This window comes from Arvicanthis niloticus, chromosome 2, assembly GCF_011762505.2.
Source record: "Arvicanthis niloticus isolate mArvNil1 chromosome 2, mArvNil1.pat.X, whole genome shotgun sequence".
Taxonomy (NCBI): domain Eukaryota; kingdom Metazoa; phylum Chordata; class Mammalia; order Rodentia; family Muridae; genus Arvicanthis; species Arvicanthis niloticus.
The window spans coordinates 16,639,129-16,653,493 of record NC_047659.1 but is presented as its reverse complement, the minus strand read 5'-3'; the positions used below and the strand labels follow the sequence as shown (position 1 = coordinate 16,653,493).

The 14,365-nt window shown below is 40.8% G+C and overlaps 1 protein-coding gene across 1 annotated transcript in view; it reads left to right on the top strand.

The window, feature by feature from the left end:
- The window catches only part of Psmb7 (proteasome 20S subunit beta 7), a 57,010-nt gene that overhangs the window by 25,341 nt on the left and 17,304 nt on the right, over window positions 1-14,365 (top strand). Inside the window, exon 6 of the mRNA XM_034494459.2 lies at window positions 4,010-4,068. Coding sequence (XP_034350350.1) covers window positions 4,010-4,068 — 59 coding nt within the window. The remainder of the gene's footprint in view (window positions 1-4,009; window positions 4,069-14,365) is intronic.

Here is a 14,365-nt window from a genome sequence, read left to right as displayed (position 1 = left end):
ATCCATCATGGATCTGTTTGGTGCTTATATGCTAGCTTTGTGTATGTTTGTAGCTGTGGAAGAGTGGACAGGTCTTGGAGGAGAGTGGTAAGCTCTCATGGGGTGGGTGGTAATCAAAGAAGACTCTTGGGAAGAAGTGGTATCTCAACTGGGGTTTGAAGGTGATTAGGAGTGCTGTGAACTGTCCAGGGGCTCAGGGACTGCCACATACCAAGGTGAGAAGGCTGAAAATAGCATAGGCATTTGGGAAGTGATAGTAGACTGTGACATATGCGCACTGGGGAAGGGAAGGGAGGGCCTGAGGGTAGTAGTAAGACAGGGTCATGACCAGTCTTGTGTATTCTTTCTGAATTGTCGTATGCATATAGACATATATGTGAGAAGACCACATAAGATAGCAGCTGCTATGGAATTCTGTGCTGTGCATGTTGAGCCTGTAATCCTGGCTGAGATGGTTACCACCACTACAGTGGGTTGCTATAAGAACAACTAAGTGACATAGGCATTCATTACATGTGGCACATTGGTGCTCACCATTTGGGTCCTGTTTGCTTCCCCCGGGTGTGCGCTCCTTTCTGTTAGGGTGGGAGTTCATGGAGCACTGTCCATGTATGCCTTGTCACAGAGCCCCACGTATGGAAAGCAGGTGTCATTAGCATCTGGCTGCTTAGCTGCACGGGCTTGTGTGTAAAGCACAGTGTCTTCTATGTCCTCCCCCTTTCTGTATATTCCTTCCGTATGGGAAACCAGATAATTTGGAACTCAGAGGTGTTCATGTTTTTAGAATAGAAAATAGTGTAAATGGTCCTTCAAAGAATTTGCCCTAGCTTTGTGTATGGTAATGCCTGGCCAGGTGGCTGGAAGCTGAAGCAGTGTATGTCTTGGGGCGTCTATTAATGGCATATGGGGAAAGTGAGATGTGGTGTTTGAACATTTTGTAGGTCACATGATGGTTGCATCTGTATGGCATTTGTCTGATGATTTGTTGTATCTGGTTTTGGGCTAGGACCAAGATCTGGGAGCTTGACTAAACATTAGGGATGTTGTTCTTGTTCTTCTCTCTCTCTCTCTCTCTCTCTCTCTCTCTCTCTCTCTCTCTCTCTGTCTTTCTTTCTTTCTAATTGACAGTTCTTTTTTTCTTGTGCCTCTCATTACATTGCCTTGAAGTTCTGTGATAATTTTACTCTGCCCTCTCATGGCTTTGACAGTTGCACTCCTGTGTGAATTGTTACCCAAACTTTGTGTGTAGCAGATGTGTTGACAGGGACTATGCCATTTCCTAGCACTTCTATGGTCTCATGCAAAGGAGGCGCCAGAGCCCTCCTTTCCTGAAAGCTGGGGTAGGAGCTACGCTAATTGCAAATGATGTAGAAATTCTCTTGAGATTGAATCTTTTTCTTTTTACATTTCTTTTGGAATGGAACCATTTTGTCTTTGGCTTCAAAGGGAGCAGAATCAAGCATAGTTTAGGAGGCTCTTTCCAGAGAATGTCTTCTACTTTGTGTGCCAAAGATGGAGGAATAGACAGGAAAGCAGAAGTATTTTGTTCATGTTCGTCCTGTATTCACCTACCATCTCTACACTATAACAGACCCTTATTGAACCAGTAGTTGAGGGTTCTGGTGTATCTTTTCTACTTACAGAAAGTACATCTGTGGTGTTACTGCCAAGCAGGAAACAGCTTCTGATCAAGGAAGAATTGTTTGGTTGGGTGGAAACTATTTTTTTTTTTCCATTAAAATATTGAATGAAGCTGAACAGAAGCAGATGCAGGCCTAGGAGAGACTAGAGTAAAAGTACTCACTGTGAAAGTGCCAGGAAAGGAGGGCCAGAAGACAAAAAAAAAAAAAAATGGCCATCGATCCCCCCCCCACCCCCAGGAAAAATGCCTTTAAGCTAAGCTCCGTTTGTTTCTTTAACAATAATTCATTTCCATTCTTTACAAAGTTGTTAGCTCTTGGGTAAATACCCTGTCTTTTCGTATCCTTTTTAAATGTGGATTTCGAGCCTGTTAGTCCATTTACCCTTGGGCTCTTCCTCAAGATAGATAATCTTGGACACATTGGAAAGCAAGCCTGCCTTTGGCCACTCTGCAGGAACGGTTTGTATCTAGAAGAATTTTTTTCAGAGATTTCCTCATTTGCAATTTTCTTGTTTCCTCCTGACAGCTGTCCTTTGTTTTCCACACAAAACCAGCTTGGTTTTTCCTAGCGAGACCTAGAGAATTTAGGTTTCTACTTGTGCCTTGAAACAGAAATCAAGGGGTTTTTTTTGTTGTTTTTGTTTTTTTGTTTTTTTGTTTTTTTTTTCTTTTTCCTTTTGACTCCTGAATCTCCTGGTGAGCTGAGAACTAATAAAACCATTGGTGGAATGTGACCCTCTTTCCACATTTTTCAAGGACATGTTTATTTTGAAATCAGATGCTTGATTTGGTGAGCCTGCCCCTGCATATGCTGGGTTGGTTTTGGAATACACCAGTTCTATATATGTTTAATGTCTGTCTCCTTTCCAAAGGGCTTTTAATGTTCCTTTAGACCATATTAGGGTTTTGTTTTTAACCCCAAGGAGAAAAAAATGCAAGAGGGGGAAATGGGGTTGCCTTTTGCTCCCAGAACCTAAATGAATAGTCATTGCTTATGATGCTGGTCTACACTTGACGTTTCCCACTGCTTTGGATGTGATGTATCCGGTACTGTGAAGGTAATGATCCTCAACCACAGCAATATTCTGTAACAGGAGTATCTGTCATATTCATCGGGATTACCATGTTCATTGATTTGTGTCTGTAAATCTGCCGTTTCTACCCTTTAAATTTGATCTATAATTGGACCTCCTTAAATGGTTCAGATAAGGTAGTCTGTATTTCCTCAGTGCAGTGTTGCTGTCAGCTTCTCCTTTTTCATTATACATTCAGCAGACTTGATAAAATCAGCAGGACACCTCATTTGAAACTGTTTAATCGCCGCCTTTTTCCTTTGCTAAACCATTGAGGTGGTCAAGCGATGTACACAAATCATTTTAAATAGAAAATATGGTTTTCTCTGTGACCCAGCTAAATAGATAGTGTTATGCAAAACAAGTTAAAAAGTAATAAATGCCAAAAAATCTTCTAATTGGAGTAAAAAATTGTGGGCAGCTGTATCCTCTCTCCAAAAGTAGAGTGCCCTGAAATAATGCCAGAGCCCTGTATAGATAGATGACAATTCCTAAAGATTCTCTGGTTCTGCACAAAGCAGGCTTACATTTTCAGATAATGCTGAGCTGCCTTTGTGTCCACTCAGGCCAGGCTTATTTGTAATGCCTTTACGTCCAACCTTGGTAGGGATAAATTTGCTCCGTTATCTGCACAGTATAACCTTTCAGCCATTTGCTATTGTTGTAATAAATTTTTGTATCTTTGTCATTTTGTCTACTCAGCTCTTACTCTTCAAAGTACAAACTAAAAATAATAGCTCCAAATAGATGCCACAGAATGCAGTGTCTCACAGTTGTAGCTGGGTAACCTGGTGGCACAGCCAAAGTCCCATTACCATTGCTGGTGCTGTGTCTTCCTCCCTGCCTATGCGCCAAGGTGACTCTACCAGGGCCAGCTCATTAAAGCATTGTCTTCTTAACGGGTTTGGTATTTAGCACTGTGTCCTGCAGCTTGCTAAGGCAAGTGTGGAACACAGGCTTCCCACATAGGATAGAGGAAATTACTGGGCACATACCTCTTGAAAAAGCACAGATTCTCCATGACCTCATTTTTAGCTTCAGCATTTCACTGCAACTGATGCAGGGTTGGCCCTGCCACTGATGTGAGGGCCAGCTGCAAGGTTAGCTGACCCAGTAGTAAGTGGCTCTATAATTTGGAAGAATACTGGCTTTTGCTTGGATGTGGCCTCTCAACTTACACTACACTTGAATGTGACACTGGGCATGTTCGACTGTTTTTGCTGCCCCAAGGTAAACTCAAGATGGAGAACTGAGTGTTGGTAAAATACTCTAAAAGTGCATCTTTTTCTTACAGGTTCTGGCTCCTTGGCAGCAATGGCTGTGTTTGAAGATAAGTTTAGGCCAGATATGGAGGTATGTAAGCTCCTGCAGTTTCCTTCTTTTAGATATTTCCCTGTTGTACGTCAGACATTTACAGATTGATTCCTCCTTTACAGCTTGCACAATGCTGTCATTTGGTGGACTGTGTTTGGCACAGGTTTGTTGAGGAGACCCGCTTCTTGGGGAGCATCCTTTGTGGTAGCTCTGGTGTGCTCTCCCTAGGCTGGAGGAGCTAGTGCTGTTGGACTTGGCCCTGCTCTGGGCTCTTTCAGGCTTCTTGCAGTGTAGGACATTTTCCTGTGTACTGAGATTTCTGTGTCAGGATACCAGAACAACCTGTTTTTCTGTTCTCTCACTAAAAATAGAGCAACTATGTATGTCTTTCATGTCACACAGACCCGACCTAAAAATGGGTCAGTTTTTAAAATCTCTGTGGACTTTGCAGTCTCTGGCAGAAGTGGGGACAAAATTTGTGCTCACTCTCAGGGTGTTAATTTGTAAAGGATTGTTTCACGATATTTTCTTTGGTATTAGAAGAGATAGAATCTTATGAAAGACATTTGGCCTGTTTACTTAATGATACATGCATTCACCATGAAAGCCTCCCCAAAGAAATCCCTCTTACTGCTTCCAAAGGTATGGTCAATGTACTGGGTGTCTGTGGTACCAATGTTACCCTCCCCGCCCCTGCCCCATCCCCGGCTGCACTTTCTCTGCACCTCTGAACCAGTGCTGAGCAGGAGTCCTGAGGGAAAGTCTTCACTGTTTCTACTTGATGTCTTCATTGCTAATTTTTTGATAGAGAGTGTCAACTCTTTTGATTAAGTCTACAAGTGTCTTACCCCATCTTTTCTGTACTGTCTGATTTTGTATTTTGTTTAGAATCCCAAGGAAAGACATTGGTGAGAATTAACTTTTTGACAGTGTTTTGTGCCTGATCTTCTTTGAGGGAAGATGGCGTATTAAAAATACTTTGTTTTCATTCTGTCATTGTCATTGGAGCAGTAAATGTCATGGAGTTCCAAAGTTCTCTTTGCCCTTAGGTTTAGGTCAGTTTCTGTGTGAGAGAACACGGGCTTGTGGTACTGACCAGCCAGGACAGGCGTCTCCTGTGCCTCAGAACATGAAGATAACATACAAGTCATGTGTTCCGTGAGCTCCATTTCTTCTTTTTCTCTTAGTTACAGGAATTAAAACATATAGAATCTAGGTAGATATTTTCTATTAAAAATGATAGCATCTGAACTCCAATTAAGAAGAATAAACAGGGCCAAGTGTAAAACTTAAAACTGTAAATGAAATTAGAATTTTGTTCTCATTTCTCAGTGTGAAAATTTATTCCTATATCAGCATTATTTTTTTGTTTGGTGTACTTAAATACATAGAGGAAAAATTATGTATACTAGGTCACTTAAAAAGGAGAGGAACAAAAACCAAGGCCTCTAGTTTTCTACAGAAAAAAAGGCTGAATGTCAAGCACCTCTTTAAACCACATTAATCTTTTCAGACTTTCTTGGAAGTTTTGTCTTTGCCAACTAATTAGACTCTCCATATGTTAAAGAAAACTGAGAACTGCAGAAAGAGTTAAAGTCTGAGGCATATTAAAAGTGACTTGATTTTTCACTAAAGTAATTTTTATACTGTGTCAAGTCTGAACTCTTAAATAGTTCAAAGGTGGATGTGATTTGGAGAGAAGGAAATATCAGCCTCCCTTCAGTAAAACTTGGGATTTTTATCATTCTGAAGAGAGAGCATTTTTTAGATTTAATATGCCTGTATTTGAAACATTTAATGTTCTACTGTATTACCTTGAGACCCTGAGACAGGTTGAAGTAATTCCCATTGTATAAATTTATAATTTTAGGTTGAAATTTAACACTGCCAATTAGTGAAAATCAGTATAAAGCCCAAATGGTCGTCTTAACAGCTGCTAGTAGATAATACTATAAAAACTTGCATTCATGTTAATAGACACTATATATATATATATATATATATATATATATATATATATATATATATATATAAAATCGATTTGGGAGTGTGGCTTAGGAGTAGAGCACTTGGCTATTGTGAGGTCTGCTCTTACCCGACAATACACATAGGTAACATCATTTTAAGTATGTCAATTAAATAGAAACATTAGTAAAGGTATTTCACGTGCTCCTATCTAAAATGCACTCTGAGTTTTGCCAGGGAGTCATGGCGCATGCCTTTAATTCTAGCACTTGGGAGGTGGGGTTAGGTGGAGCTACAGAGTGAGTTCCATCTAAGAAGTTTTTACCAGGGAGTCATGGCACACGCCTTTAATCCTGACACTTGGGAGGCAGGGATGGGTGTCTACAGAGTGAGTTCCAGGATAACCAGGGCTACACAGAGAAGCCTTGTTTCAGAAAACAAAAAATAAATAACAACAAGAAAAGTTTATTGAGGAGACTTTATCTAGTCTTGGGTCTTGAATTTGTCATTTGTGTATTGTGCTATTTTTCTGCCTTGTACATGTACCACCTAGGCTGTTATTTTTCTCTAAAATATTCTTTATTTTAACAATAAATTGATATAGTTTACATGTCATAAACTGCACAGAAGTAGAGTTAAAGTCAGTGAGCCTTAGCATTGTAATCACAGGTAACTGTTGTTAAATCAAAATGTTGACGGTCCTTTGCCTCCAGTGTCCCTTTGCACTCAGCTTTTTCTTGAGCTTTCCCATGGCCCTCTTATTTTGTCTCAGATTTACTTTCTAGATATAGCTGTACAGTTAGTATCATGAAATCCTGGGTATTATGTGTTTTAATGTTCTCTAAGACACTGGAAAGTAAGTGCATGTATGTCTCTGTGCTCCATCTTTACCTCTGTTCTACATGTTTGGTGGCTGTTGTAGGGGCATCTTTCTCACTTGTCAAGGAGTGGGAGTATCTTGAGTGCAATAGGTGATGAGACAATTTCTTAAGCTTTCAGCTCTTAGTACTTGCTTGTCAAGGCAGGAGGACCAAGAGTTAACGCTAAATCTGAGTCATCAGAAACCACCTGACTACCCAAAGGGACTTTTTCCTTTCTGTCTGGAAAGTTCAGAATGTACTTTTGAGACAACAGGAAGATAGCCAGTATACTTCTACAGTGCTAGAGACATCCCTTTTAGTGCCCAGGGGCAGAAGATGGGGCACAGGGCAAGCAAGTACTCATTGAGAAGGAACAGTCCAGAAAAGCTGCTGTCAACCCAGCTGGGACTCTTAAGCACCCTGAGATGCGCCTCTGCTGTTGTAGTCATCTGAGCCTTGGCCTTGCCTCCAGTGAAAGCTCTTAGTTCAGAGTTTCAGAGAAACAAGTAGCTAGCTGGTGAATTTAAGGCACATTAAAATGCACAAAAACCCTCAGCTAGTTGATACCTGAATGTTGCTTGGAGCAGTCTTGTAATTTTCACAGTCTTGTTTTTTTCCCTTGCTGTTAACCTGGAGGACTGAGGATTGGGACTACCTTTATTTATTCTGTTTCCTTACATGTCTTAGGATTGGTACCTAATGGAGATTTAGCCACTTTTGTTGTTGTTCTTTGAGACAGGGTCCCAGTTTGTAGTTCAAGTTGACCTTAAACGTTTGCTCGTTTTTTCTGCCTTCTTTACTGGGATTACAGGTGTTTGGCACACACCTAGTCAGTCAGTATTTGTGGATAGGTAGATTCAAATGGGCCAAAAGTAACTACTAAGTTGTGCTCAAGTTCATCTCCCTTTGAAACAGCCTGTAGACTTTATCTTTGGTGTTCATAGTGCTCAAAAAGAAGAAAAGAAAGGAAAAATTTATCAAGGTAGATTTTTTTTTTACTGGTGATAAGTACATTTTTATTGTTTTTGTTATTAATTACCAAAAAGAGCTTATTTAGACATTGTATTAGAATAGTGGGTTTTAAATCTGAAGGGTAACAATGATGCCAAGGTCAGTTATTTGAGAGGTGTTTGATGATAGGAAGCTGCATGTTGCCATGCCTTCTGATTCTTTTCTTGATTGTTAAGGCTTATGTAAGAAACCCGATAGTGATTGTTATCCACGGGGTAACTGGTAACTGGATGGGGACTCTAGTGTTAATCATACTGTGGCTTTTCAGATCATTTCCTATTCAATTTTAAGGAATGTGCATGAAAATACTGTTAGTCCAGAAGTGCAGACTTTGCCTTGGGGTGAGAAAGAATGAAGCTCTTGCACAGCTAACTTAGGACACCTCTCCTTTTAGTCCCTTTCTCTATAAGAAGGAATGTTTTCATTTGGCCCAGTGAGAAATTTCAACTCTTGAAGATTACAATTCATTAAAATGGGTAGAAGATTAATATTTAGTCTGTCAAGATCAATACTGTCCCCTCTTTGCACTAATTGTCAGAATACTGTGCGAGGGCCGCCGAAGGCTAGTGGTGTGCGGCAGGACCCTGACATCACAGGGAGTGGATTCAAAGGCAAACTGTCCTGCACCCTCTGGTATCGACTTGCAAATTAGCATCTGGAATCTAATTAAACAAGCTTAATGAAAGCAGCAGCTGAATGCTGCTGGAGAAGACAGTCAGCTACCCCCCACCCCCATACGTATTCTGTACCATTGGAGCTGGTCACCAAACACATTGTGAGCACAGTTAAAAAATTAGCATTTATTTGAAGAATAGAAACTGTTTTCATTCTGTTATGCGTTTGGCATGCTCTGACGTCCCATGAGAGCCATGCCACAGCAGATAGTGCACAATATTTATAAATCTATGACAGGCAATAATAGCAACTTGAAAAATTCTTTTGCTAGAATCTCAAGTTGAGAGCTGCCAAAAGCTGAGAGGATCAGATCTGCAGTGGCAGCTGCTGTGCCCTACAGTTAGAATTCTAGACTTTGAAGATGCTCAACTTAAAGCAATGAAGACTGCAGGCTTAGCCAATTTTTTGCAGGTTTCTAGAGCTCTGGCTCTCTGCCTTTTGAAGATGACTTGCTGAAGCTTCTACCACTGCCTGAGGCATGCTAACACCAGCAGGATCTTTCCCCCAGTCTTAGGGTGGCTTCAGTTTTAAGTAGCACATGCTTTGTCAGTGCCCACTGTGATGGCCCTTTCTGTGGTTGCAGTCCCGAGTGATGAGCTCTTACCCTGTACCCTTCAGAGGGAAAGCGGGAAGATAGATGGTGACGCATACAAGTGCCACTTCAGCCGTCTGATTTATGGAGTCATATTTTATTTCTCGACCAGTGCTGGCCTCTAGAGAAGCCCTTGCAGATTGCTAAAGATGTGAGCAGCGATCGCCCTAAAGGCTTGTGGTTATCTCACAGACGTGATGCCAAACACCTAGCTCCTGAAGAAACAGGATTAATCTGTCATTGTGGGCAGCTATAGATCTATTTAAATAATGGAAGACTTGATATCAATATGCTGCTCTGACAGCAAATCTTAGAAGTGATTGTGTGTGTGTTTCTTTAAGTAACAGAAGCAAAGCTGCAGACTTCATATCTGCTGTGCAGACAGTAGTGGCAGAAATCTGCATTATTTTTATTTAAAAAAATCTGTTTAGATGAGGATTAGATGCCGGCAATAAAACACCTTCTATGGTAATGTATATAAAATTGGCTTTCTAAAACATGGTGAATGTCTTCTGGTTAGTAGTAGGTGGAAAATGTCACATAACAGCCACTAAGAGGATCTCACGCTAGGCTTAGTGGTTTCTGGTATAGAGAGGTAAGAGACTTCTTCCCATCTGAAAGCTCACAGACAGACCTGTGTGGTAGACATGAGTATAGCACAAGTCTGTGTGTCATGGAAGTGTTGCTTTTGGGGGGACGATAGTGAATGGGGTGTCTGTAGTTTCAGGTGTTTACTGGAGGTCAGTGTTTTGTAATCCACACTTTGAAGGAAAGAAAACAGGGCTGTATGAAGATCAGTAACCTATGTGAGGTTACACGCATGGGCGGCAGTGAGGCCAGAATTTGAACTCTTACCAGTATGACTGACTTTGGAGTTGTTTTGCTGGAACCAACTACTGTGTTGTTATGTCTCTTTGCTCAGTGAGTAATTCTCTGACAATAGAGGGGAAGATTTGTTACTGGTAGGGCAGTTCAGAGTGTTCCTTCCCTCTGGCTAGGTCTTGTGAAGACAACAGAAAGTCAGGCATATGTCAGAGGGGGCACACAGACATCACTTGTCTGGTGAGCTCAGCCACAGGAGGGAGCCCAGAGCAGGAGAGAGAGGTGGGAGGGGCAGGGGAAAGGAGAAAATACATTTGACTATGCAGAGCTTTCTTCTTCTCTTTGTTTTTGTTTGTTTAGTTTTTTTTTTTTTTTTTTTTTTAAGACTGGGTTTCTCTGTGTAACCCTGGTTGTCCTGGAACGTACTCTGTAGACCAGGCTGTCCTCAAACTTGAGATCCACTTGCCTCTGCCTCCCAAGTGCTGGGATTAAAGGCTTGTGCGACTTCCACCCTGCTGCTTTTCTTGTAAAAAGTTTTTTCCCCTTGTTTTCATCTTTATTTGTCCCCCATTCTAAATATTCTATGTTTTTTTTCTTCCCCAAAGTTTTCTGATGATATTTATTTACAAGAGAGTTGTTTTTTCTAGGTGGTTGATGCACAGATGATATAATCCTCCTCAGATTTAGTGATGAGACTAAGAGCTCTTTAAATGCTGGTGAGTGGCATTTGTCTGTTTGAGGCAAGTCACAGATAACTGGAACAGGAAAAAAAAGCAAAGCAAGACTATTGCATTTGAATAATGAGGTGCTCTCTCTTCCCCAACTGCCAAAACTTTTTAATCTTCGTCAACAATTGTTCTGTCCGCTATCCTATTTAGGTCGCATCTGTGGACTCTGAGCTCAGGACCCTGACAAGCAGCATATGAATTCTGTATTCATTAGTGATCTTGATCCTAATGCCTCTGTCCCTGCCACAGGGGCTCAGGTGTGGGAGCTGCTGGTTCATTCTCCCAGCTGACACCAAGAGGTTTAATGACTCTATAGGAAGGTGACCACTGACTGGGAGGTTTGCTGGCAGAATCCACACCACAGAGACTGGTGATCAAGGAGGACTATGGGTGTTTAGCAGAGCACCTTTCTGTGTAGCTTGAACCCCATTGACATCAAACACAGGTTTAAGTAAATGTAATTTAAAAAAAAAAAAAAAAAAAGGCCTGACCTTTAACAAATAGTATAAATGGTGTCAGTTTTGTGAGCTTCACTTGACTTAGTTTTTCAGATTTTGACTTTTAAGCTTGTATTTATGTGGTGGCTACATCAGTTTAAATGTCTTATATGTCTGGAGAAAAATGTGCAATTCAAACCAAGATTATTTCAGTGCTGGCCCTTTTGTTTATTATGAGTTTTTTTTTTTTTTTTTTTTTTTTTTTTGCTTTTAAAAATTATTAGAATGTAGCTGGGTAGTGGTGGCACATGCCTTTAATCCCAGCAGAAGCAGATGGATCTCTGAGTTCAAGGCCAGCCTGGTCTACAGACCAAGTACCAGGACAACCAGGGCTATACAGAGAAATCCTGTCTCAAACAACAATAACAACACCCCCTCCCCCCAAAAAAACTAGAATGTGGATTTATTTATTGACTTTCGACATGTCATTAAGTATTTTGACCTTTTTTAGGTCACCATGTTCTAGAAACCTTGGATTTCTTATTATCTAGTAACAAGTTCATTTATGTACATAATTCACACCCATACAGTTTGCTTGTGTATAAGTTAGCAGCTTTTACTGTGTTAATAAGAGTTGTACAGCTATTACTACATTCAGTTTTAGAATATTTTCAAACAGCCTCTGATTCAAAAGAGCAGCATTGTGTCTTTGCCTATTTCCTGCCAAGCCACATGTTCTGGTCTTGGATGTTACTGTATGTGTTGGGTGTGTGTGTGTGTGTCCTTATTTTAATGTTTCATTCATGTTGTGGCAGGTATCAGCACTTCATTGTTTTACTGGTGGGATGGTTCATTGTATGGACATAGCATACTTTGTATATCCATTAGTCGATGGACATTTGGATTGTTTGTACTATTTGGCTACTATACTGTGAGCATCTCTTGTACATCTGTAGAGCGGGACTAACCTTTTATGGTCCTGCCAGATCTTTCCGCAATCTCTGTGTCGGTAGCAGCATAGGAAGGTTTTGATTGCTTCGAGCCCTTCCCAGTGCTTGCCACCTGTCATTTGAGTACAGTTATTCAGGTAAGGGTGAATGGAATCTGGAATCTGTCTTCAGTTTTAATAGCCCCCTTATTAGGAACAAGTGTGACTGTGGAAATGTGTAGATTGAACAGTTTAATATTGTATATGCTTTTGAACTCTGCTTTTGGGCATTGATAGGGCTGATTGTGTATTTCTTTAAATAGTAAAAGGTCCCTTTTCAAGGCTCTTTTGGAGGTTGTTTCTGTGATTTGTTTCCCCTTTGATAATAATTCTTACTTACTGGTTTTCCTTAAGAGCAGAGACATTAGGTGCAATAAAATTGTGCCTTTATGCTCGATAAAGAAAATGCATTAATTCTTTAGTACTTTTTTCTCTGGTTTTAAAACTTTAGGTCTGCGAGGTGTCAGAACCCCCCAAGATACACTCCCATTAGCCCTGCATAGAATTATTTATAGTGGTGCTTTCCAGTGGAATTGATTAGTGAAGCTTAGCAATAAATAGATACTGAAATCGGCATTTATGGGTTAGTGGGCGATTTGAGGGAATTCCCCGTTAACTCTTTTGAAGGATGATAATGGGAAGCCACCCACCAGCTCAGATTAAAATAGTTTCCCTTTTATAAAATTGTGATGGCAGAGTTGGAGTTAGGGGAAAGAGAGAGGTGGTAAGGTCAGAGAAGGGATTGCAGTCTGCACTGTAGAGTAGGAAGACTCTAAAGTGGGAGGCTTGTCAACTTGGTTCTCTTTTAAAAAGAGAGTTTGATGCAAGGCTCTAGTTTCTATCTTCTGCACTGGGGGAAGGAAAAAAAGAATAATCTTTGAAAACAACACCAAAATGGGCTGGCAAGATGTCAAAAGCACTTGCCACGAAAGCCTGGTGACAGGAGTTTCATCCCTGGAACCCTTGATGGAAGGGGAGAAATGAATCTCCTTAGTTGTCTTCTGACCAGCATACACACACATTATGGTATATGGGTGCTCAGAGGTCCCCCCACTTCAAACACAACAATCATAAGTAAAACTAATGTTTCCTAAAAAGTGAGTTTGTTCTCTTGAGGTGGAACCCACCAGCAGCCTACCTTGGAGAGGCAGAATTAAGGCGCCTCTCCGGTTTTCCCTGTTCACATCAGTGTTCTTGTGGAATCTTAGAGGGCGAAATTTGCTTTGGTTTTGTGTCTGATGCGTAAGGAGGAGGACTTTTCCTCCTTGCATATAGCATTTGGATTTGACAAGATACTGTTTTTCTCCCTTTGTTTCTTTGGAATTCTAGAGTCTTCTTGACTTAGAAGTGGATGCTTAGATGTCCATTCCTCTGGCAAGTCCATGTCTTCTCAACCTTCTCTCCAGAATGCCAGTTTACTGTTAGTGGATGGTTTTCTACCCTTGTTATATTCTACTTTCAATAAAAGTTGAAAGTTGGGGTATGGGATTATGAAGGATTAAGTTTGTCCTGTTCTTCTGTTTAATCTTGGGAAGCAAAGGAAGAGAAGCTCAGAGGAAAGAGTCAGTATTCCCAAATCCCCTCTGTGGGGGAGAGGTTCTGGAATTCAAGGTTCAATAAATCTTAGGAAAGTGACTATGTAAATCCTAAGGGCATCTTATTTCCAATTCTTTGAGGAATAATTAGAGGATGTTTACAAATAGTGACCTGGCAAATGCATTGACTTTTAAAGAGTTTTTCTGCTAAAAATCTGTGCTGCGTTTCATACTCTTAAAGAATCAGTATGTAGTCACTCAGCATTCTTGCTGGTGCCAGCTGAGTGCAACACACTGCACATGGTACTGGGCCAGAAGTGCTGTTGGAAGAGGCCATCCTGAGTGTAGTGGAGACTTCCTGTGCAGCCATTAGCACAGCAGATGTAAAGACTCCTACACCACAGTCGATAGGTAATTATTTGTGATGCATTTCTTTGGAGCAGGTGCTCCTTTTGAAATGCTTTTGCTTCATATATTTCCTGTAGCTATGAAGTATAGAGAGACATGTACCATGTAGGAGAAATATTTCACAGTGTGTTGTTGTCTGCACATGTGGCAAAAATCCAGCAGGCAAAATAAGGCTTAGTGTATCTGGACTGTGTGTTCAGAGGGCAGAAGCCAGATGTGGGGGTGCCTAGTGTTTGCTTACATTCCTGTGTAGGTAGAATGAGTAAGAAGATGCTTCTGCTTAAATGCTATGCTTTGTTGTGATGTTACAGAGTA